Source organism: Arctopsyche grandis, chromosome 10, assembly GCF_051622035.1.
Source record: "Arctopsyche grandis isolate Sample6627 chromosome 10, ASM5162203v2, whole genome shotgun sequence".
Classification (NCBI taxonomy): domain Eukaryota; kingdom Metazoa; phylum Arthropoda; class Insecta; order Trichoptera; family Hydropsychidae; genus Arctopsyche; species Arctopsyche grandis.
In genome coordinates, this window is record NC_135364.1 from 14,409,707 (window position 1) to 14,434,978 (window position 25,272).

The 25,272-nt window shown below is 33.6% G+C and overlaps 1 protein-coding gene across 1 annotated transcript in view; it reads left to right on the forward strand.

Annotated features, from left to right (window-relative positions):
* The window catches only part of LOC143917705 (agrin-like), a 62,767-nt gene extending 44,554 nt beyond the window's left edge, over nucleotides 1–18,213 (forward strand). Inside the window, 17 exon segments of the mRNA XM_077439285.1 lie at nucleotides 1,341–1,556; nucleotides 1,635–1,850; nucleotides 2,710–2,922; nucleotides 2,990–3,090; nucleotides 3,581–3,695; nucleotides 6,881–7,114; nucleotides 8,320–8,799; nucleotides 10,004–10,267; nucleotides 12,102–12,248; nucleotides 12,323–12,787; nucleotides 13,112–13,856; nucleotides 15,664–15,870; nucleotides 15,940–16,061; nucleotides 16,711–17,011; nucleotides 17,091–17,255; nucleotides 17,458–17,838; nucleotides 17,950–18,213. Coding sequence (XP_077295411.1) covers nucleotides 1,341–1,556; nucleotides 1,635–1,850; nucleotides 2,710–2,922; nucleotides 2,990–3,090; nucleotides 3,581–3,695; nucleotides 6,881–7,114; nucleotides 8,320–8,799; nucleotides 10,004–10,267; nucleotides 12,102–12,248; nucleotides 12,323–12,787; nucleotides 13,112–13,856; nucleotides 15,664–15,870; nucleotides 15,940–16,061; nucleotides 16,711–17,011; nucleotides 17,091–17,255; nucleotides 17,458–17,838; nucleotides 17,950–18,016 — 4,439 coding nt within the window. The 3' untranslated portion in view covers nucleotides 18,017–18,213.
* The last annotated feature ends 7,059 nt before the right edge of the window (nucleotides 18,214–25,272 follow it).

Sequence of the window (25,272 nt, forward strand, 5' to 3'; positions counted from 1 at the left end):
TTCATCGACTAAAATCGAAAATTCACGTTTTTCGCTCCGACCTTATGTATTGTATATGTACATATATATTAACAGTACTATGAACTACATTTGAGAATTGTTGCAATATTTAAAGCCTTAATTGTTCGGTTCCACGACAAAAGCTCCACAGAAATATGATCTTTGAGATTAACATGATACGAGTGCACTCGGAACGAGTTCGTTAATTTGGTCACTTGTATGTTATCACTAGACACCGGATAGTCACAGTGCTTTTTCTAGGAATCGGGGCGGTTTAGTTCTATTTACAAAAACTAGAGTAAAAAAAAAAACTTTTGGCGAGCCTTTAACAATGCAATGAACAATACACAGCACCCTCTGGGTCCGTTTTTTTCAAGACGGCACCTTGGTTATCCGGCCTTTAGACTTATCACGTTACGAGTAACGTCTAAGTGGCCTAATAACCAGACTTGGACCTAGTGTACTTGTACGGTGTCAACTCGATATAAAAATCCACGTCAAAAGAACCAGCCGACTGAAGCTCCAACCGATCATTGATCTACACACCATTAGATCCGACGACTAATAGACTAACGAAAATAGAGATTCATTGATTTGTTGAACGCTCTTTTCAAAAAAAAAAATTTGTAGGCTTTTTTTGTCGTTGAATCTAATGGATAAATGGTCGGCTGGAGCTTAGTTTTTTTTCTCGTGGATGCTTAGTCATTGGATCATATGTCCGTGGAGCTTTTGTCATAACAGGCAATTGCTCATATAATATGTATACTCATATAATTTCAGCATAAAATGTTGTAAAACTATATTGGTTGTTATTGGTTTTTTTGACTTTACGTACATACATACATGTGTATATTTATATAATTAATGCTTTGAACTGAACAAAAAAAATGATTTTGTAGAAATTAAATGAAAAGAAAAACTAATACGACATTGATCTATTGTATGATGTTTGGAAAATTTAAGTATAATACGATATATTTGTTACAAATAAATTCAAATATTTAAAATACAAGAGGCACGTCAGAGTGTCATTTTCATTTTTGTTCAATTTGAAAAAAAATGACAAACGATAATACCCCAAGAGAGATTGTGTTCATTCATGGCGCTTAAACGGACTTTCCGCATAGTAGATAGCCACATAGATATGAACGTACCGATTGTATCCAGCCATTAAACTCGAAATTTATGTCGTTTTAAAATGTTCAACATCATCCGATGGAAAACGCGGTTCGATACGGCCAATAAAATTCTACTATTCCCAACGTTAACAGCTTCCACATCCTTTGCCGTAATTACCGCCACATAGACTTTAACGAACCGTTTTATTTACTTTTTTGCAGATCCTTGCGCAGGGGTCTCCTGTCCCGAACCGGAAGTGTGTCAATTGGATAAGAGCAGAGCTCCAGTCTGCAAATGTGCCGAACCGTGTCCATTAGAATTTACACCGGTTTGCGGATCAGACGGAAAAACCTACAGTAATGAATGTCAAGCACGGAGAGAAGCTTGTCGCAGCCGCAGAATACTTCGTATCATCTATAGAGGACAGTGCAGTTCCGGTAAGCATACCCCGATGCTCGACAGATTTTACTCAAAACTACGATGTATTTGAATTGATTAATATTGGAAATCGACAGGTACCAATCCATGCGAGAGTATCAAGTGCCTGCCTGGGGAAGAGTGCTCGATCAACAAGTTCGGAATAGCCAGATGCGAATGCGGCCCGGACTGCGAGCCAGTGATGAGGCCCGTTTGTGCCGTGGATGGAAGGACTTTCTCTTCTGAATGCGAGCTAAGGAGGGCCGCATGCCATGCTAAGATGCCCATAGAGGTGGCCCACCCAGGTGTCTGCGGTGAGTGCATGCCATTCATACTCTCAGCCCTTTAGGAACGAAGGTATTCCGATATGGCGCCATTTGGAATTTAAGCCGCATATTATGGCACGGATTTGCCTTTTTTTCAAATTGAGTCTATGTATGTATGTAGATAGTTTGTGGCACAGCGATCGGCCTTTGATGTCACTTTAATGTGAGATGTCAGATCTAATATTTGATATGTACATACGCACATACATACATACATATGATATGTATGCTAAGTCAAATTTGGTAACCAAATGAATGGTGTTCCTATGTACATATTTACATATATTGGTTCTATTCAATTTCAAGATTGGCTACACTAATACATAATGTGTACTTTCGTACTCTGTATTATTTTATTGGGACTACTTCACTTATTCACTTCCACGAAATAATATAAAATTCACTTGAATATGTACATCCAGATAAATGTATAAATCTCGAAGGATTCGTAAGATGGATACGTGATATTTTTAGTTTTGATAATAAAATAACAAAATATATTCGTATTATACATATATTGTATTAACCTATACTACTTACGCAACTATACTATATGTACATATAATTGATCCCTTAGCCGCTAAGGGATAAGTTTATATGCTAAGGCTTAGCATATACTTTTTTATTAAGCTTGGTTTTAATATTGTACCTAGTGATTCATGCCAAATTTCGTACTACATGAATGCAATCAAGAAATATTATTTTTTCACTTTTTATAGGATTAAGGACTACCTTTTCACTGAAATTGACTCCAACCAACCAATAATTCCATACCCATAAAATTGTATAGTCTTTGCATTATGTCAAGATTTGATTGGAGTTATTTTAAAAACGATACGAATTTTAGGAGAACGAGGTCCTTGTCAGGGCCGTACCTGTCAATGGGGCGCTAGTTGTGTGGAGCACAACGGACAAGCTCGTTGCGAATGTCCTCAGTGTCCTGCTGAATTCGATCCAGTTTGCGGATCCGACGGGATTTCGTACGGGAACGAATGCAAATTGCGCCTGGAAGCGTGCAAATACAAGAGAGAAGTCGCCGTACTTTACAAAGGACCGTGCAGTCAGTATCAAACATTTCACAGGATAATTTGTTCTAGAATATTTTTAAATCACTTTAAAAATTTCAGACGGATGTGAAAACAAAAAGTGCGAATACTATTCAGTATGCGAGAGCGATGGAGCTTCAGAGGCCAAGTGCGTCTGTCCTCAAAGATGCGAAGAAGGAACGGTAAACATCAAGCTTTATATTATTTGAAACCTAATCTCGCCTATAATAATTAACACTAGTATATAATATACGGGAATGAATTATGTATGCCAATTAATTATCAAAATGGGGACCCCAGCTTTACGGGGTTACTCATGGTGATAATGCTCTTGTGTGCGTTCTCCCGATCATCATCATACACCCAATCAGAGGATTCCCTAAGAGGCCCGGCTCTCAGTCGATATCCCAATGGAGTGCTACGCTTATCTGTGACCCCTCGCCAAGTCTCTCGGGGGTGAGATTAACCCCGGTGAGCAATAATTAACATCTGCATTCTGCTAACTAACCGTCAACCAGTCGTCTCGGTATCGGCTTGAGCTAATTGAGTATATGTACATACATGTATATCCGCATAAAGTGTAGAGAACTCTATTGATTAGATGATTTATATACCTGGAAACGTGTGATAGACGTATTTATATTTCGTATGTATTTTTTTTTCTGTTCGCAGGAGAACGGTGAAGTTTGCGGGTCCGATTCTCAAACCTATTCCAGCGAATGTCAGCTGAGAGTGAAAACTTGTAAAGATCAAACAGAGCTAACAGTTCTCTATAAAGGAGATTGCGGTATATACACACGTTTATATAATATACTTCGCTTTTTATTGAATCGCTTTAAAATTCTTCTTAAAATTAATCCCAATGTTCATACAAAGTGGAATTTTCTTTGGCGTCGTTCTCTCGGTGCTTTTATAACCTATGGTATGTAGGTAATGATATGATTTTCTTTTGAACTTTTATATTTGACGAGGATTTGTTTGGGTCTCATATTTTTATAAAAAATAAAATAAAACTCGCTCTGTACGCCCAAAGCATGCGAAAAACTTTCTTTGAAAGTTTACTTAAATCGTATTATTTTTTTCTGAAACTTACAAAATATGATATTGTATATATTTTTCTTACAATAAAATATTGTTGTTATTTAAAATATAATATATGAACGTATTTATGTCAAAAAAGTAAAATCCTTCACAGAATAAATAATGTTGGATTTAATTATATTGATTCATGTTTTTATGTGATCTATTTATTTTTATATAAAAACACACGTGTATACATACATAAATAGCGGAATATTATGGTAGATTTTTTTGTATTATATTATATTTTCAATTCCATTAGAAGCGTACAGACTAGGGAGTCAAATTTACCGTAATTTTAGTTCACCGGTAATTTGATATTTTTTTAAATCAAATATTACCTGATTACCAGATTTCATTTTTCATTTTCCTCATCTTATTTCAATTCATCAAAAAAGTTATTTTCTTTCAAATCTTTGTTTTTTTTCCTTTTGGTTAGTTTCCTTTCCAAAACTGACTTTAGTTAATTTCTAAAAGATAATCGAGGCCTTTCTTTTACTGATGGCAAATATTTAGTCGCAGAAGGTACTACTGCAATATTATCATCATCAGGCATTTAAAAATGATAGATTTACTACATATTCTATAACTTCTACTATTATTATTTTATTATTGTATATTCTTTTTCTTCTGGATGAAGCACTTGTTCGGACCAGTGTTGCCAGAAAATGGAATAAAGGAAAGGAATGTGATAAAATGCAGCAAATATGTTTTATTGATTTACCGTTAAAAGTAATAATTTACCGAGCTATTTTTCGGGCCTTTTACCGATAAACCGGTTTACCGGGTAATGGACTTCCTAGTACAAAATAATGTAATTATACTTGTATTTCCTACATTACATACATATGTACATACATCCGGATTTCAAATTTCATATTGTATTTAAGCGTTTTAACCCTTTCCTCTCGTCTTAATAAATAAAGAATAAACGTCAACACCACCTAATTGATGGCTATTAAATTTAGAGAAGATGATTAGATAAATTAACATACAGTACATTATGTATATACATACATATGTATATATGTAGGATGTATAATTTTTAAGTAATTAGGAAATTTCCATATATACAAATCTAAATTTTTGATACCGTTGAAAGTCAAGCCCATAAAAACCCACCCAAAGTCACAAAATCACCTGAATAACCTAACCTACCTGATTTTTACGCAATAAAGTAACTTTGGCTAACATTGTCGCTGTCGAAACAGCATCAGTCGTATACGTAGAGCGATTGTTCGATATTTACGACGCACCATGGTGTAAATACATCCCATTGTCCGGTAGGCATTGTCTGCCTTTGTCCACCCCGTAAATATTTTATCTCCCCGTTCATCCGCGAATACTTTATTTTTTCCTCCCCCGCGGCGAGCCCTGCTTTTATTGTGCCAACTGTTTTGCACCCCTTCTATGTATATATCTTGCTCGGTTCCGGGTATATTTTTTCCACGGGTTCACACTAACCGGACGCGGTCCATTCACGCGCTGCAACCCCTAAACCGCCCCCTCTCTGAGCCGTAAAAGCCGTGGGGTGGGTGCGGGAGTCCGTTGAAATTATTTCGTCGGGATTTTTGCCGGCCGGTCGGTTTCCATTATCAGCTCACGTAGCCGATTGACGGGAAGAGATGTATTGTACGACTTTGGCGGCCATGTGTTGAATATATAAATGCGTTTTCCTCCTCTCACTAGAGTTGATTGCTCGACCAAATATATATCGGGTTTGGAAAACGTATGTCTGTAGCTAACCGCCGGACGTTTCTATCTATTTTGTATTATTATATAAGGGAAATGCGTAATGGGAAAAGCCGCGTGTTCGTTACCAGCGAGTTCATCAAATATTAATAACATTCAGCGGGATGTATTCTATAAATGGTTTAGATTGTATCTGATGGATTAGTTTTGTTTTAACATGTTATGTCTTGATGGCTTTGAAAGGAACCACAATACTTCACTATGAGTATAAATTTGACTAAAACTAACTAAGAATTACGAGATTATGCTTTTATCATATTCATAGTTACGTTAATTTTCGTATTGATATATGTATAACTTAGTTTTTCTTATAAAGGTAATGAGATATGTTATAATTAGGAATTGCAATACCGGTATACTGGTTTATCGGAAAATCGGCAAAATTTCGCCAACGGTAAATGTCGAAAACTATTTTAACGCGAATTTAGTACATTTACACGAATTTAATTACATAATATTATATTAAAAATCGATGCGAATATTGGATTAGGTTGTTTGGAATTTGTTTATTTTCAGTATTAAATGTGGCAATTTTTAATTGATAAATAAAAAATTGGCACTGGCAATATAGAACGATCAGATGGTTGTTTCAAATTGTGATCGAAACTTACAAATGGTCCAAACTTTAAATAAATAAATATGTTTATTTATGAATTAATTTAATGCATTTATATGATATTATTTACCCGAGATTTATTTTTAATTATTTACAATACAATCTAGGTTAACGTTATAAGGAAATGTAGTCACATGCAGTTATATTATTCACGAAAAAAACTTTTTCCATTTACTGGTAAATACCGGTTTATCGGTAGTAGGACAAATCATTTACCGTTTACCGGTTTATTGCAATCCTGAATCATTGCAATTCCAATCCTTAATTATGCCTTCATATAAGCTAACATAGTGAAATTGTGTAATTTAAATCTAAAAATAAATTAAAGTTATTATTTTTGGACTAGCTCTTGCTAGTATTTCTATTTTGTAGATATTGCTTTTTAAGCTCTCGTAATACGAATATAGTATAATAGTTGGTACTACGTAAAATTTACGATTAGTGGTTTCACAGTCACACATATTATATATGTATGTATGTTTATATCGTACTATTGTAATGTGTGTTTTGGTGCATTATCGCAGCTTTGTGCCAAAACGTCGAGTGCAAATATGGAGCTCACTGTTCGGCTGGAGAGTGCATTTGTCCACTCGAATGTAGCGAATCTGGGACTGAACCGGTCTGCGCAAATACCATGGTAACCTATTCCAGCGAGTGCGAGCTTCAAAAGGCAGCCTGTCAAATAAAATCTGGTCCAGCGCTCACGGTCATATTCTACGGCGATTGCAGGGAGAGGTTTGCCGTTGTTGGAGCACCAAGTTAGTATAATATGTACATATAATAATGGGTAAAAAAGTTTGGTTTTAAAAATCGACTCGACGCAACGTCCGTAATAATTTAGGCGAGGGTTAATTGGTTTCATTCGAAAAACATCAATAACTGTCGAATTTATTCCGTGAAATGTCAATTTAAAATTTAACGAACGAAAATGGAAGGTATTTTGGCGTAAGCCATCGGTCCATTTTCATCTTTTATGCATAGCATTTGTTCGCCGCATTACCATTTCGGCAGAAAATATGCCCCGGGCGGGTGGCGACACAAAATGCGCAAAATGGACGAATTTGATCCTGTACTTTCGCCAGTCAGATCAATAATGTAACAATAATAGTCGCAAATAAAATTTTATCAAAAATAAATGTCTTTGTTTTCAGGAAATGTATTCTTTAAATTCATTAATAATACTTATTAAAAAATATCTAAATGTCTTTTCATGATTCTTTCCATCCAACAGAACATGTTAATTATTTGCTGAATCAGTCTACATACACACGCACATATGTGTATACGTATATTGCTCAATAAATGTGCCGCCATATTCGTATATGTGAAAGTGGCGGAAATCCAATGTTCAGTTCCAAAAACACTGTTTCTGTTTGACTTAATTCACACTTTCAATTATAACGGCTCAAATAATGATTAATTTTAGTAAATGCATATTAATAATAATGTATTTATTTATGTTTAAATATCCATATATAATTTTTCTTTAATTCATACGTATTAGTATCCCAGAATCGTTGATGATGTTAGACCAATTTTTAAAGTTTTTTAAAATACAGCTTAATATGTAGATCGTGTGATTCCTGAATGGAATGACATATTTTTCATAAACGGGACAGTCCTCTGTCTTTTCTTCCAATTCGAGATGTTATGATTGACAGCATGTTTTCAATTTCCACATTTGTATGGTATGTACTCACCGACCGAGTTGGCAAAAGTATACTTCTAGTAGTGAACGTATAATATCACAGGGGAATACAGATTCATTAAAGCATACACATAAAATCAAAAGGTACAAATCAGAAATAGTTTCGAGAATTATTCGCTAGATTTAGTAAACAGTAAATCGTCAGAAATTTTACTATCAAACTTCAACATAGAAAATTAAACCATACTGAAAAGTATTTAATATAATTATTCTAAAATATTATTTTCGTAAATTAATATCATACTTATTTTGCAGCAACTTTTCCGCCTAGCATTACCAATACGGCAATCAGCAACGAGATCATCCACGGGCCAACAGAACTTCCTGAAAAAGGTTGGACCAACGCTGAACGAGAAGCTTGCAAAGACATTCATTGTGATTATGAAGCCACTTGTGAATTGGGACCTGATAATTTTCCAAGATGCTCCTGCTTGTTTGATTGCGTCACAGCCGCTATTAAAGGCACGGCCAAGCCCGTGTGTGCTTCGGATTTGAGAATATATCCGTCTATGTGCGCAATGAAGTTGGAAGCTTGTCAGAGACAGGAAGAGTTGAGGTTGAGACCTCTAGAGCTTTGCCAAGGGTTAGAGGTGAAACCCTGCAATGGGGAAACCCCCTTGATAGACTTGCTCACCGGTTTAGAGCTGGATTGTGGCAGTGGACCTCATCGCAAAGATTGTCCCTCGGGAAGTTATTGTCATCAGACTACCAGGGCGGCGCGATGCTGTAAAAAAGGTATAATTTTCATTGTGTATAATATATTGCTAGAGATTCGTCTTGTTAAAACCCCTTTCGCCGGTATCGTCGCACTTCCGTCCAATGACTGAATTTCCACTGCATTTAATCTCATTCATATTCATAGCTTAAAGCGTCTAGAGTACGAGCGTAAGACGAATGTCGGGGTTCTTTGTGTGGCGTATTTGAATGGAGCGCATTTTTTCAGCTTCATTTGAGCTCATTTTCAACGTAAGATAAAAGTTCTATTCACAAATGAAACATGCTTCAAACCTTGCTCAATTTCTCCATAGGATGAAGAGTCAAATGTGGTAGTTTTTTTTTTAATTTTTTGCTTAGATCAAAAAAAAAATGTTCTAATCTACGTTTAATTGAAGGGGAAAAGTATATTATAAGTAAATTTGTCGAGATTTTAAAACGAAATACGATACACTTTTTAACCGTGCGTAAAACGAAATTTAAAACGAGCAGTAAGCACTTTATAATTACTTTGACAAAATTTATAATTCACTTTATTCTCGTCCTGTTATTCCAAGTATTTGTTCAAAAGCTGCCATATCCATTTCTATGATTACATATTAAATATAATATAACTATTTCAGTTATATTTTACGGGAAATTCTACACCATCATGCTTTGGATTTAGATGGTTTCATTTTAATCAATAATTAATTAGTTTAGTAAGCAACTGATGAACAAGAAAATTTCATGGAAAATTTAATTTTACATTATACGATATTTACCTTATCAAAATATATACATATTCATATAATATATACGTATATAATAAAAAATAGTTAAAAAAATATAAATTGTGCTAGCTATGTTAATATTTAAAATTTTAAGAATTTTAAAATTCTAGACAAATGCTTTCATTTCTCCCAGCGAAGTAATTGAATAAAGACAGTCAAACGGTTTCACATTGTTTTCCAGAGAGAAACAATGAAATATTTCAATGACACTAAATAACAATAAATCGTCCAAGATAGAATGATTTTCGTTAAAAATTGAGCTTAAAACTTTCTAAAGATCCATACATATACATATTTATTATATTACATGTAGTAGTAAAACATATGTAGCATTGAAATTGTACTATTTCATTAAATTTGTATGAAGTGCCTACACGCTCGTCGAATAATTTTATCTTACATGCAATTCGAAATGGTGCACTCGTTCAACCGCAATGCGTCCATTGTTGCAGACAAAGTGCAAGAGGAGAAAAAGGGATGCGAGGACTCGTGGTTCGGTTGCTGTCCGGACAACGTGACCCCAGCTCAAGGACCCGAATTCGCCGGCTGTCCCTCGCAATGCAACTGCAATAAATTGGGTTCATTTTCCGAGACCTGCAGTCCGGAGAACCAACAGTGCGACTGCAGACCCGGGGTCGGAGGACTCAAGTGCGATCGGTGCGAGCCCGGATATTGGGGTCTGCCGAAGATATCCGCAGGACACCAAGGATGCATACGTAAGTCTCACGCGTGAATTTGCTCAAAGGTTGTTTGTTTTGATGTTTTTTTTATGTTATTTGTAAATTACTGTGTAATTAAATAGGTATACGAATATTTCGTTAGCGCTGAAAATTCAATTTGTGTGTGTATGTGTGTTGGCACTCAAAGCCGGCTTACCACAGTTTCAACGCGCGTAACATTTTGTGCAAAGAGGAAAACGCGAAACTTAATTAAAACGCTCTCGTTCGAAAGCGCTGTCGTATTAACGTTTTTAAATTTGCTTTTTTCGAAATTTTCCGAGTGCGCGTATTTTTATTATATTTACCAATTTATAATCACTTTTTCGCTATAGTGTTGTTTTTTTTTGGTTTTGTATTTTTAGTGTTTCATTTCCACTAAGCATTTTTTGATATATGAAGGGGTGCGTATTTTTGTGTGATTTAATTTGTAGAGATAAAAAATAATATAATAAAATATATTTTCATGAGAACGCACATGTGTATGTACATACATAAATATGTACATTGTATCTACATATGTATATTCATAGTGGTATGAAAATAAATAATGCCTTTACAAAAATACATTTTTTGATATAAAATTTGTAGTTAACATGATTTTTTTTTTTTTTTTTTTACATGCATACATATGTATGTATGTATGTAGGTACATACATCATATGTGTCATGATAGGAATTACCCCAAGGTGACACATATGATTAGATCAACATTGTACAAAAGTTCTAAGAATTTTTCAAACATAAAACAATAAAGACATCTATGGACGATGAACAAATTTGCGATAAACACATTATATAGGTAGCATTTATAAGATTCAAAAATTTCGAAATACCTATACTTATCGCTTTTATTGGATTAGTATCGGATTTATTGGATCCGTCACAATAATTAAGCTAGAAAATTCCAAAAATTCTAATAGGAGACTGTTGATCTGTATTTTAAAAGCCAGAAGACCTCACCAGCAGCATATTTGGCTGGGACTTAAACCTTCGACTTATCCACTGGTATGCAATAGCTGTACCAGCAACACTACGCCATGGCTAGTTATTTTTTATTTTATTTAAGGAAAGCCAACAGTCTTAATTACAAAACAGAACAAATAATAAAGTATATAACAAAAGACCAATTATAGGTTTCCGCTGGTAGTAATAAACTAAAGCATACACGAAATCATACATGAAATTTCAAATAAACATAAGAAAAAACACAAAAATTAAATTAAAAGATTATTCAAAAGATAATTTAACTATTGCTCGCCTTGCTTGCTCATGCGTATTATCAAAAATATTAAGGTTATGATCTCTCGCTAATCGGATAAAGGTTTTATTTGCTCGTCATATAAAAGAGTTTTGTCTATAATTAGAGCTCGCATACGGAATTGCAATTGGGGCATAGGTACGCGACGATCTGCTCGGTATTTTTAAATATATTTTAGATAGAAGTAACGGACAATCGATTAAGCCAGATAATAATTTCATAAGATATTTAATATCTGCTATTTGTTTATCATTGCAGTACAGAATGGTTTTTAAGTACATAAGATTTTCCAATATTATTTATTTTGTTAATCAACCTGTTAAATTTGAATCATTTAGTAAAGATTCAATAATTTATATCATAAGGTATTAAATAATTAATTCATAATCCAAAATATATGTAATATACATATGTACTTGAAAAAAAATCTATTTGTAGTTATATTCATTAGGAAAATTCGTTGCTTTAAACTATAAATGAATAAATCAAACTTACACATTAAGTCAAGCTTTTTGTGTAAAATGTATGGACATATACTGATATCATTTCACATTTTTAAAAATTTCATTACAGCTTGCGGATGTTCCATGTTTGGATCTGTGCGTGAAGATTGCGAACAAATGACAGGCAGATGCGTATGTAAACCGGGAATACAGGGACAGAAATGTACTATTTGCACAAGCCACGATAGAATACTTGGTCCAAATGGATGCTTTTCAGGTATATCAATTTTGCATCAAATTATTTTACATACAAGAATTTATTTTTAATGAAATTGTGATCCAAAATTTTAGCCGACGTAGTCCACCTTCCGCCAACTAGTTGCAAAGATCTCAACTGCTACTTTGGGGCCGTGTGTGTCGAAAGAGGAGGTCTAGCAGTTTGCGAATGTGCGGCCACTCAGTGTCCTCCGGAGAGCATGGACACTCTTATGGTCTGCGGAAGCGATGGTCAGACGTATATTTCTGAGTGTCATCTCAGATTGCAAGCTTGCCGAACTCAGACCGATATCGTGGTACAAGCTTTCGGAATATGCCGTGAAGAGACCGTCAGCGGTACAGATTGGCCGTTAAGAAGATACACTCCCATGCAATACACCCAACCTGATGATGGAAGTGCTCATTTGTCAAAGAGTACGAGACACTTGCTAGTACCTGAGCCTAAGTACAAGAATGAGAATCTGATGACTTATCACAAAACGGCTTTGGGGGTTGACCTCAATTTCGATATGAATAATAATGTCATCGGGAAGAGTACAAGTACTGATATTGGTAGGCATTTTTAACTTTTTCAGAAGTTTTATTTAATGTATATGTACATATGTATATTGCAAATGTATATTCGAATAGAAGTTATTATATTATGTTTAAAAACTTGCGATCGAGTATTCTATTACTATGTAAAGTTCGTTTTTATTCGAATTAGATGATTGATTAAGCTTGAGAAAGAAATTAATGATACTTAGCAAACTTTTCCAAGACAAAATATTATTTCGCGTGTTAACGCGCGCGTTCCATTTCCATCGACACGCACATTAATACCAATTTCTCAGTTTATTTATTGATTTCTGCACAATACCAAAGATTTTTATTTCACAGGTGCAAAAGCCGCTCCGACCACCAGAACAACCCTCAACACCATATCAGCCCTCATAGGAGACTTGTGCGCGAACAGCATGGACTGCTTCATTCCGAATACCAGATGCGTACGAGGAGCCTGCGTCTGCTCCATGGGATACGCTCCTAACTTGAATCGACAGGAATGTGTGGCTCAACCCAACTTACCAAAAATCCCCCTAGCTTGCGACAGGTCCCCATGTCATTATTCGAGCACGTGCGTAGACATGGCCGATGGTGGATTCATGTGCGTGTGCGAACCCTATTTCACGGGTCGATTATGCGAATTCAGGGTTACCCCTCAGAGTTACGACGTACCTTCGTTCGACGGACATGCCTACATCGTGATGAAACCCCTCTCGGCTTATCATAAATTCAGTATTGAGTTGGAATTCACAGCCTTCGCCGATAATGGTATTCTGCTGTACGATCAGCAAAAGGTCGACGGGTCTGGAGATTTTATATCACTCTCGTTGATCAACGGTCACGTCGAGATGCGGTATAATTTGGGCGATGGGGTTGTCTCAATTGTGACGCCAGAAGCCATACAGATGAACGTTCTGCACAAAATTTCCGCTAAGAGATACCACAGGGACGGTATGCTAAAGTTGGACGACGGGGAGGATACTGTGGGACAGTCGAGAGGAACGTTGAAAGCTTTGGATTTAGTCGATCATACTTACGTTGGATACGTGCCGACTAATTTCTCTAGGTTTGTATAAAATATTCCATGTATATATAGTATATATGTATATATTTCGTAGACGGATTTCATTATGATAACATTTTCCAGGTCAATGTAACTTAAATAGGAGTCGTCTGTATTTAGAGTATGAGTATTCAAACGCCATATGCAGACTTAATTTATTAGTCAAATTCACTTACGATTTCATCAAAATCGGCGTATAAATTTAATTGAGCTTTAGTTTTGGGTGCTTTATGATATTGAAAATTATAACAATGGTCGATAATGATAAATTTCACCGTGTTTTTATTAATAAATTTTATCTACACGTTTTGATAATGATAAGTTTATTTTATGAATAATATTAATAACATCAGTAGCATCAATAATGAGGCTGTTCCCAAAGCCGATTATATGTAAATTCCTTAAGGGAAAAAAATACAGTTTGAGATCTTCATGTATTGGAAAACAAAAAAATAATTACAGCTTTCGCTAATGTGAGGATCGATTGTTAAATTTAATGTATGATCTAATACATTACATAATTAACTTTTAATTACATTGAGCAACAAATAAATTAATGTAATGGAGACTATTAAATTCGAATATGGCAGTGTGTTTTGTTGTTTCTTTTTTCGTTTATGAGGAATGTGCAATTTTTACAGATTTTTGGCTTTTGCAGCCTTTAACTCAAAATCTAGTACTACTGTGCCAAAAGTGAGTATTGACATCAATAGTCGGATTTTTTTTATTGATTGTGATTTTCTATTGCTTTAAACTACTTATAATCAATTATCTGGCGAATGTAATTATAATTAATTACCTGGCGAATAAACTACTTAAAATTAATTATCTAGCGAGTCAAAAATCTAATTTTTTTCTTACACATTTTGTTTCCAAAATATAATGAGCTTATTTCGCAAAATTTTCACTTAACCATTTTCACAAGGATTGGTTTTTTATCTAAATATTTTTTTTTATTATCTAATCGCACTAATTAGAGCAGTTCGTGATTTTAAATTGAGAAGACGTGGTTGTTTGGACCGTATACATACATATGTCAAGAAAGAGATAAATAATGGAGAGCGAATCACTCTATCTCACTCGCTCATGCTCACTTACGAGTGCTGAGCGTCCCCAGGATCTAGAACATTGTAATTTAAAATTGTAAATTAAAATCATTTACCATTTGAATTTGTACGTTTAGACAAAATAAAAAAATGAGATTGAAAACCAACCCTTGTAAGCGTATTGAAGTATGATTGATCGAGAAGAAATTGCAAAAAAATATATTTATTGACCCTTAAAATTCACTAGGTAATTAATTATATAAACGTATTTTAAAGCAATATAAAAAAAACAATCACCGTCAATAGAAAAATATCTGACAATTGACGCTCATATCTAATTAACAAGAAGAAGCCGACTAAAATGAATGTCATATTTGAATTTAGTAAGACAAGCATAGCAAAGATTAGTTAGGTTAGTGAAAAACGTGATTTTTTTTATTGTTCCGTGTTAAGATTCATCATTAATAGTCCTTTATCCGATTTTGAAAATTTCATTTGAACTCAAACAACTATTATATATATGTACATATGTATATATTATTATAGAAGTTTTGATATAAAATTAAAATAAATATAAAATTTGGATCAATATGAAATTGTATCGCTAGATATTTCCTCAACGTTTATGTTATGTAAATTTTGACTATATCAACGAGTATGTAAATTTTGTAGTGCAACTTCGTATAAAAAATTCCATTCGGAATTTAATTGCGATGTGGAATTCACAAACCGCTCTCACAATTTCGATATGAATTCTCTCGCAGGGTATTCGAAAACATTGGAATTCGACAGGGTTTCATCGGATGCATCCATCGGTTGAAAATCGGCCGCAGCCAAATATACCCGCAGCCCGGAAGAAGCGACACTATTTACAACACGAAGAATGTCCAGGAATGTGCAGACAATCCCTGCGCCAGCATGCCATGTACCAACGGCGGAACGTGCCACGCTCTCGACAGAGAACTCTATAGGCAAATATTCAAAAGCGTACATTCAAATGGAGTTCCACTCGAAATTTAATAGATTTAATTGAATTTCAGATGTGCTTGCGTCGACGGATTCAACGGAGACTTTTGCGAAACTGTGCTAGACCCGTGCTCGTCGGACCCTTGCGAAAATGGTACCACTTGCATACCTGATGGAATAACGTTCAAGTGCATATGTTTGGGAGAGGATGATTCAATTGAAGATTGCCTAATTGGTTTGTTATTTATATTTTATTTTATTTTTACATAGATATATACCAGGAAGGCCTGACAAGTAAGCCCCGATGCGCCTACCTAGCCAATTACAAACATTGCAGCATTTTTTATTACATAAATTAATTAATTTCAAGATGTTGAAGAACACGAAATTAACGGTTAATTAATTAATTAATTAATCCATTGACATTTATGGATTTAGACTTGTACATATTTTTTTACAAATTGTACATAAATCAAATTCAGATATTGGTGACATAGTGGGTAAGGTGGTTTTTGCCAATTTCAGTTTCAACAATGAATTTATAAAAAATTGCAAATTCTGATAGGAAACGATCGACTTGAAGTCTTAAATATCCAAGTCTGACCAGCAGCATTAAAGATTAGCATGGTATCAAACCCAGTAACGTATCGGTGCTTAACATAAAAGCATCCACCGAGCCATACTGCTGGCTATAGTATAATATAGCTATATATGGTGTGACGAAAACATTTTAATATTCACTTCTACATATACGATGTGAATGGCCATTTAATTTGATAAAAATTAAGCAGCCATAAAAAGTTCAGTTATAAAATATTTCAAACGTTAAAAATTTTACATTCTAGTAACTCGAATTTTAATGTGCTTGTAATGGGATTTTATATGTGTAATTTCAGAGCCAAGTAAGCGCGAGGTGACCCCGATTCCCCAATTCACTGGCTCCAGCTACGTGCAACTGCCCAGGCCAGAAGGACTTGGCAAGTCCTTCAAAATCGAGATTTGGTTCCTGGCCAAGAAGCCCAGCGGTCTTTTACTATACACGTCGCAGAGTTCCACAAAATCAAAAGGAGATTTCGTCTCGGTTAATCTAGTCGAGGGGAGGGTGCACTTTCGATTCAATTTGGGCAGCGGAATTGCTAATCTAATGTTTGTTTTAAATAACTTTATTTATTGAAATATTAATATTATATATTTTTATTTTTATTTTGTCATGTTTATATTTCAGATCGAGCGAGAGTATTTCGTTAGAGACTTGGCATAGAGTTAAAGTGCGTAGAAGTGGACGGGATGGTATGGTCCAATTGGATAATTCTACAGCTGTTCGCGGATCGTCGTTGGGTCCATTACTCGAATTAAATCTCGAGCAGCCTCTCTACATTGGATATGTACCGTTAGTTTCAATCTATATGATTTATATATATATATATATATTTAAATAAATTGTACGTAAAAAATCAGATACCCTCAGCGGTTCGTAAAAGACTTTACTTTTTGACTTACGCAAAGTTTCCTGCGATTATGTAAATTAATTCTAGGAAACTTTGCCTATCCGAAGGAGGATATTTGAATAATGGTTCATATTTAATTCAAAGGTCCTGGATGAAAGTCCACCGGCTTTCTGGAATAACGACGGGATTTTTGGGAGCCATCCAGCGTGTTGTCGTGAATGGGAAATCGCTTAAGTTGTTGAACCACAATAATATGTGCATGTTTTCGCCATTGGCTCATTTGAACGTTGCCAGAAATAAAAAAGTGGCTTGTGCGAGTCCTGGAATTACCAAATATAGAGGTCCTCCGTGTTTTAAGGATACTTGTTCAAATCATGGAATTTGTATCCCTGTACTGAATGATTATCATTGTCAATGCGATGAGGGTTTTCACGGAGATAATTGCGATATAAGGGATGCTGTTCATGAAAATGATGTAGATGATCGAGTTTTTAACCATAATATAAGGAACAAAAACAAGTCTAGGTATGAAAAATATTTAAAATAACCTTTGACGTGTTATTTACAATTATATTTTTCTAAAAATTAATATAAAAATCCCAATGAAGATTTAATATGATTTATTGTAAATTTCAGACCCCCTGTGAACAATTTTGCATCAGGTTTTTACATTGGAGATGAAGTGTATGAAGAAATAAGCTGATAAGCTGAATTATTATTCAATGACGGACACATCTGATTACTGTTCCCCAAATATTAAATGGAATTTTACTATTCATCTCCTTTTGATTGATTTTTTTCTAGATCACTTTCAACAAAATAAAACGAGATATGTATTACAATCCGAACGCACATTAACACATGTGTACGCTTTTTATATTCCTGTTAAGTTATTTTTATAAATTAAAAATTGTGTTGAATGTATATGTATATTTTATATAATATGAATAGATCTCGATGTAACAAATAAATAAAATTAATATATCATGACATGAAATGTCCATCATATCAAAGACATTGAATAAATTGCGACAGGGTTATACGTAAAATACCGTTTATTCAAAAAAAAATAAGTTTCACCCTGTAATTATATCATTACACATCTCAAATAATATCATGAATTTAATGTATCATAAAAAGTGTTGACTTTTGTTTTTGCTATAATATAAAAGAGTATTTATATAAACATATATACGTCAAAAATCATGATTTGTAGTTGTGTTATTATATCGTAGACGTATTTTAAGCGACTGTTTGTATTAAATAGATAAATATATATATTGAATGTGTGTGAAAAAATTAATGTTTTAATGCCGATAGATCTATTGTTTGTCCATAGATAATAAATATACAGTATATATTTGACATAGTTTATTGTTTAAGTTGTTCGAAACATGTGAAAAAAAAATACTTGAAAATGATAATTATTGTGAGTGTTATTCAATAACACATTGCATCAATGTGATAAAATAAATAAAAAATCTGTTGAAATAATTAATTTATCATACACAATATATTGTTTTATTTTTATTTTTATGCATCTATTCACAGAAATATTCAACAAAATCTGACTAAAGAGTTATATGAATGTGTTATAAGACTGAGCATACAGTATGTATATTAAAAGGGGTGCGATCTAAATGTACATGGAGAAAAATACTTTTTATCTTTTGTGCATTAAAAATTTGCATTATTTTCGGTGCATTAAACAATCTCGTATTGTGCATCGAATAAAATATTTTGGTATTATTAAGTAACCATTATAAAATATGAAACGATCATTCGAAAATATTATATATATATATATATATATATATATATATATTTTAGCATTAGAATAGATACAAAAAGTGGTCGAATACAAATGTCAAAAGTTTTTACTTTTGTTTACGTATTACGTATGAATATGAATGATGATGTCAGGTCGTCGAGTCAAAGCCAAGGTCGTAGGTGTCGAAGGTCGAAGGTCGCAAGCCGAAGGATAAAAAAGAAGGAATCCAGTAAAGAGAAGCGTTGATCGTTGTCGGTTCGTATTTTGATATTCGCGAAGTTGCCGATACAGTTCATCTGTCATTTTAATACACATTTCATCCAATTTTTAAGTAGCAAATATTTTTTTCAATGATAAAATCAAAGTTTCTAATTCAACTGTATCCGTCATTTAGAAATGCTCACAATTTTTTTGAATGTACAGAAACTCTTTTTAATGTACAATTTTTTTTAAATTGCTTTTTTAAATGCACATTGCATAGGTGTTTAAATTGTACCCTATTAAAAGTAATCAAATATATTCATCAAATAAATTTTCATTCAAAAGCACAATATAATTTTGTAATTTTTTTATAATTACAAACATTTTATAACCACATAATAAGTACATGCGTACTTATTATGTACATAAATGTACATAATATTATGTACTTATTATGTACATAATATGTACATAAATGTACATAATATTATGTACTTATTATGTACATAATATGTACATAAATGTACATAATATTATGTACTTATTATGTACATAATATGTACATAAATGTACATAATATTATGTACTTATTATGTACATAATATGTACATAAATGTACATAATATTATGTACTTATTATGTACATAATATGTACATAAATGTACATAATATTATGTACTTATTATGTACATAATATGTACATAAATGTACATAATATGATGTACTTATTATGTACATAATATGTACATAAATGGTCTAATAAATTAAATCGTTAAATTATTAAATTTATACGGCATGTATGAGTATACATGTGTTAAGTTTGAATCAGCAGGAAACGTACAATTAGGTAGTATACATATTGGAAAAGTGAAGTGGAAAATTTGCAATATCGTCCATTTGCGCTGACTGAAAATTAATATCGTACGCGCTCAGCTAAAACCTTTTTTTTTCACGTTGAGAGCTTTTATTGGCGATCGCGGGCTTTTTTTAATCAAGCTTTCATCAGTTTTCAGTCGTCACGTCAAATAACGTCCAGTCTGGCCCGTGGCGTTAATTTCGATGATGCCCGGAAAATCGTTATTTTCGCTTGGTGTCACGTAACGATGTACATAATACATCACACGTATAAATGAAAAAATCTACATTGTTGAGTATAATAGGTTTTTTTTTTAAATTACAGATCAACTATTCAAATGTGAGATATTTCAATCTATAGTTTGTTTATAACATTTTGATAAGAGTATCAACCAGGGAGTATTGCTTCATCTTTAATAGCAAGTTGCATCACATCGCTTTATATAAACAAGAACATGTATGTATATGTATATCAAAATGGTAAGTAAGTAGTTTGATGTTTGTTTGTTAGTTGATAAATTAAATGTTCTTTAATTAATTCAAATAATCAGTCATTTATCGTATATAATAATGATCTAATGCGTGCGTGCGTGCGTTTGTACGAAGTAATCGCTGTTAACACCATGTTCCGTCTCTATTTCTTCCCTTGGAATCGTATATCGTGGAAAGATACGTGGCATATCACTTCGTTCACGTGATCGGCCAACAAAAACAAAATATTTTTGTTTCAAAAAAATTAAATTAATTTAAAATTATTAATTCCGTTGATCCGAATTGCAATATTTTACCGAGTGCACAATTATGTGCATACAAGCCACTAGCCACTATGCCACTATTATAAAAGGGATAATCTTTAAACAATATAGTCAGTAATTCAAATAAGGGCCCTCATATGACCACGATGTGTTTTTAAGCTAATCGGAGAGATTGAAAACAGATATCAAGTCACTATACGATTTGAACATTCCTGTAAAACAATACATGACATATTGTTACAAAAGGGCTTTAAGTTGAAAAATAAAATGCAAATATATAATTATTTTTCAGTATAAACAGAACATTTACCAATATAAGTCTTGATCGAGTACATAGAACGAACAGTGGTGCTTGGACTAAACCGAGTTACCAGAATAATAAAATTGAATATATTTTAGGTCTCACAAGTTAAAATATTGTTTTTTATTCACCACTTTAATAAATTCTTATCGACCATTTTTTATTAGTTACTTCAGTAGGTGACCAGAAAATGTATTGCCTTTTAGAAACTATAATATTCATTATTATATAATAGTTAATAATAATAATAATTTAAACATTTTAGTATTCATTATATAGCCTATTGGTGAAGTAAAAATATTTATGATTGATAATGAGAGCCTATAATGCAAATTTTATAATATATAGTGTGAAAAAAATTTAAATCTGACAAGACAAGTAGGTGGCGGAAAGTCAAACATATAAGGTAACTCACAGTTCAACTTCACCAATTCAGTCTTCAAAAATTTCGCAAATTTACAAGTATTTATTACGATTATTTTTCACCATCGAACTATAAAAATTGATTGAAATTTCCATCGTTAACCATCAGAAGACTGTAGGAATTTTAGCTCAATCGTTTGCGCGAAGTGAAACATAAAAGAGCCTTGTAAAAACATAATCTTTAAAAGATTTTTGCAGAAAAACATGTAATTAAGGATGATGCATTTTTAATCACTGACTCGATTTTGAGCTTAGGCCTTTTTGATAAAGAAAATAAATTTCCCTTTTTTGAAAAGAAAAGGCTCTTCAATGATTTCAAAAATAGTGAGTAAATTTTTATTTTGGTTCGAATATGAGTATCTCAATCTTATGTCAAATACTTACTATCGAAATACATTAAATTCTGTCATATAAACTAACAATACCTTTAAAACCAAAAAAAATACATATTATAAAAATATGAAACTATTTTTATATAATGGTTGATATTGTAAGATTGCAAAAAGTGGTAATAGACACGTTTGATAATTATAATAAATCATAAACTATAAATTCAATGCGTCTATATAAAACTGTGTACATCTGTACCTCTGTGTAAACCTGTACATCTGTGTAAACCTGTGTACATCTGCTTTATAGACTTTGAAAAGGCCTTTGACCGTGTCCAACACGATCGCCTGATGGAAACATTAAAAAATATTGGCCTGGATGACAGAGATGTCAGATTGCTACGAAATATTTACTGGAATCAGACTGCAGTAGTACGTGTCGATGATCAATTCACTGATGAGATTCCTATAGAACGGGGCGTCAGGCAAGGATGCATCCTATCACCTACTCTTTTTAACACCTACACCGAATCCATCTTCCACGATGCTCTCCAAGAGGCGGAGGGCATCAAGGTGGGCGGCGAGACGATCACCAATATAAGATATGCTGATGACACGGCACTAGTCGCTGAAAATTTAGCAGACCTGCAAAGATCTCTAGACCGTGTACATCAAGAAAGCAATCGAAGAGGTCTGCGCATAAATCTGAAGAAGACAAAATATATGATAGTAGATAGAATGCAAACAGACACCGGGAATCTAACCTTGGATGGAGAGGTGATAGAAAGAGTAAAAAGATTCAAATACCTGGGTACCTGGCTGAATGAAGAGATGGACCCAGATGAAGATCTAAGAATCCGCATCGAGATGGCTAGAACAGCATTTGTAAAAATGAAGGCGGCGCTTACAAAAAAGCATCTCAATCTTCATACGCGGTTGAGATTCGCGAAGAGCTACGTCTGGACAGTATTACTACACGGATGTGAGACGTGGACTCTGAAAACCAAGATGATCAGCCGCATTGAAGCTTTTGAGATGTGGATCTATAGGCGTATGCTGAAGATTCCGTGGACCAAAAAGATATCAAACGAAGCTGTCCTCGGCATGATGGGGAGAGGCAGGGAACTTGTTTCTGTCATCAAGCGGAGAAAGATGGAGTACCTCGGACACATGATACGGGGTCCAAAATACCAATTTCTCCGTTTGATAACCATGGGGAAAATAGAAAGAAAAAAATGGATTGGCAGGAAAAAGTTATCTTGGCTTCGAAACATGCGCATGTGGACCGATATGAGCGCCGAAGAACTGTTCCGAGCCGCTGAAGACCGATGCGGATATATTCAAATAATCGACGAGGTGGTCGCCAACGTCTGGATGCGGACAAGGCATTAACAAGAAGAAGATATAAAACTATTTATTATACATATGACTAATTTGACCGACCGAATTCCAAACAAAATAAATTGATGGTCGAATTTCAGATTTGGCATCCACGTATGTACATATGTACTTACAGATGAGTTGATTGAGCCTTTCCACAACAGATGTCGGCTAAATATTTCAATATCAAGCCATGGCGGTATATATTTTGTACTGTGTTAATAAAGTAGACAATACGCTTTAATTAATAGTCGTATTCTATTACAGCAGCGTTGGAAGACGACGACTCTAACTTAAGTTTCGAACCATGTCCGTGGAATATGTCGGCTAATAGTCGGCGGCAGGAAGTCTGCTCATTGCCGGCAATATGAGATTAATCTTCAGAACGTGCCTGAAATGCCGATTCAGGCAGAGAGTAAGGAGAGCTTATATTGAAACTGCATCGGAGCATTCGTTCTACGACAAAAAAAATGCGCAGGAAATGCGCAAGCAAAAACCAATTTGCCGACGCTATCACCCAGCATAATTTACAGCTTAAAATGCAACTTCTCATACAAGATGTGTATACGAATTCATAGTCGTATATCGACAAAAAGCATCCATTAAATTTCATCGAATACAATATTTGTTACAAAAGTTATGTGTAAGTCTTTTCAGTATAGGTATAATAATAATAATAATACCTATTTATTTATTTATATATATTTTAGCTATTAAGCTAATTTGAAAATACATTTTAATTATTATACTTTAATTAATTTATAATTAACTTATATGCACTGTCCCTCACAGAGCTGTCTCTTCGCACCTCGCAGGAATGCATCCATGTTCTTAACAGACCTGATGCACTCAGGGAGACCTGATGCACTCATTATACATGAGCACACCCCTGTGTAAAACACCCCCAGTAATAAATTATGTTCATATTCATAAGCAATTCAATTAAAATTAAAAATACAATTAATAAACAAATTTAAAACTTCAGATGAAGAAATTATTAGTACATACTACATATACATACATATGTACATGTATATACATACATATGTATATTGAAAGTAGAAGATAATAAAGTTCGTGCTCGGTTTTCACAAATAGCGGTAAACATTTTAACGGAAAACGGCAAAAAACTTATGCAATCATCTAATATATGTATTCTAAATTTACATACTAGACAGATATTTTTGCAACAGGAAAACTGAAAAGTCTTACATTTTTTTATATAATACATAAATTAATGATAGAAATGAAAAACGGAGAATAATTTTAGATATCAGAATACTAGAACTTATTACTATAATAATTACAACAAGTTGCATACTTTTGAAACGAGAAATTTTTTCATAAAATTCCATATACATATGTATGTATATCATTATCAAGCCAGCAGTATGGCTCAGTGGTTGCGTTTATGTTTAGCACCAAGAGATTATTGGGTTCGATTCCAAACTAATATTTAATACTGCTGGTTAGACTTTGATATTTGTGACTCCAAGTCGACCGTTTCTTATCAGAGTTTGCCAATTTTATCTGATCATTGTTGAAAGGGTTCCTCCAAATTGGCAAAAAAAATTATCCTACCTGCTGTCACAAATCTTCTATATTTAATGTATGTACAATTTGTAAAAACTTATGTACAAGTCTAAATCCATGGATGACTCAATGTATTAATTAATTAATTTTTAATTTCATGTTCTTCAGCTTCTCCAAATACAGTGATTTATGTTATAAAAATTCTGCATCGTTTGTAATTAATTGCCTAGGAAGGAGCATTGGGGTCTTCCTGTCAAGCCTTCCTGGTATATATGTATGTATGTAAAATAAAAATAAAATGTATAGCCATTCACCATCTATACATATAGTACATACATATGTACTGCCGAATGAAGGTTTCTTCAACACGCTTCCAATCGACTCCGCTTTACGTAACTCTCATCCATCTTA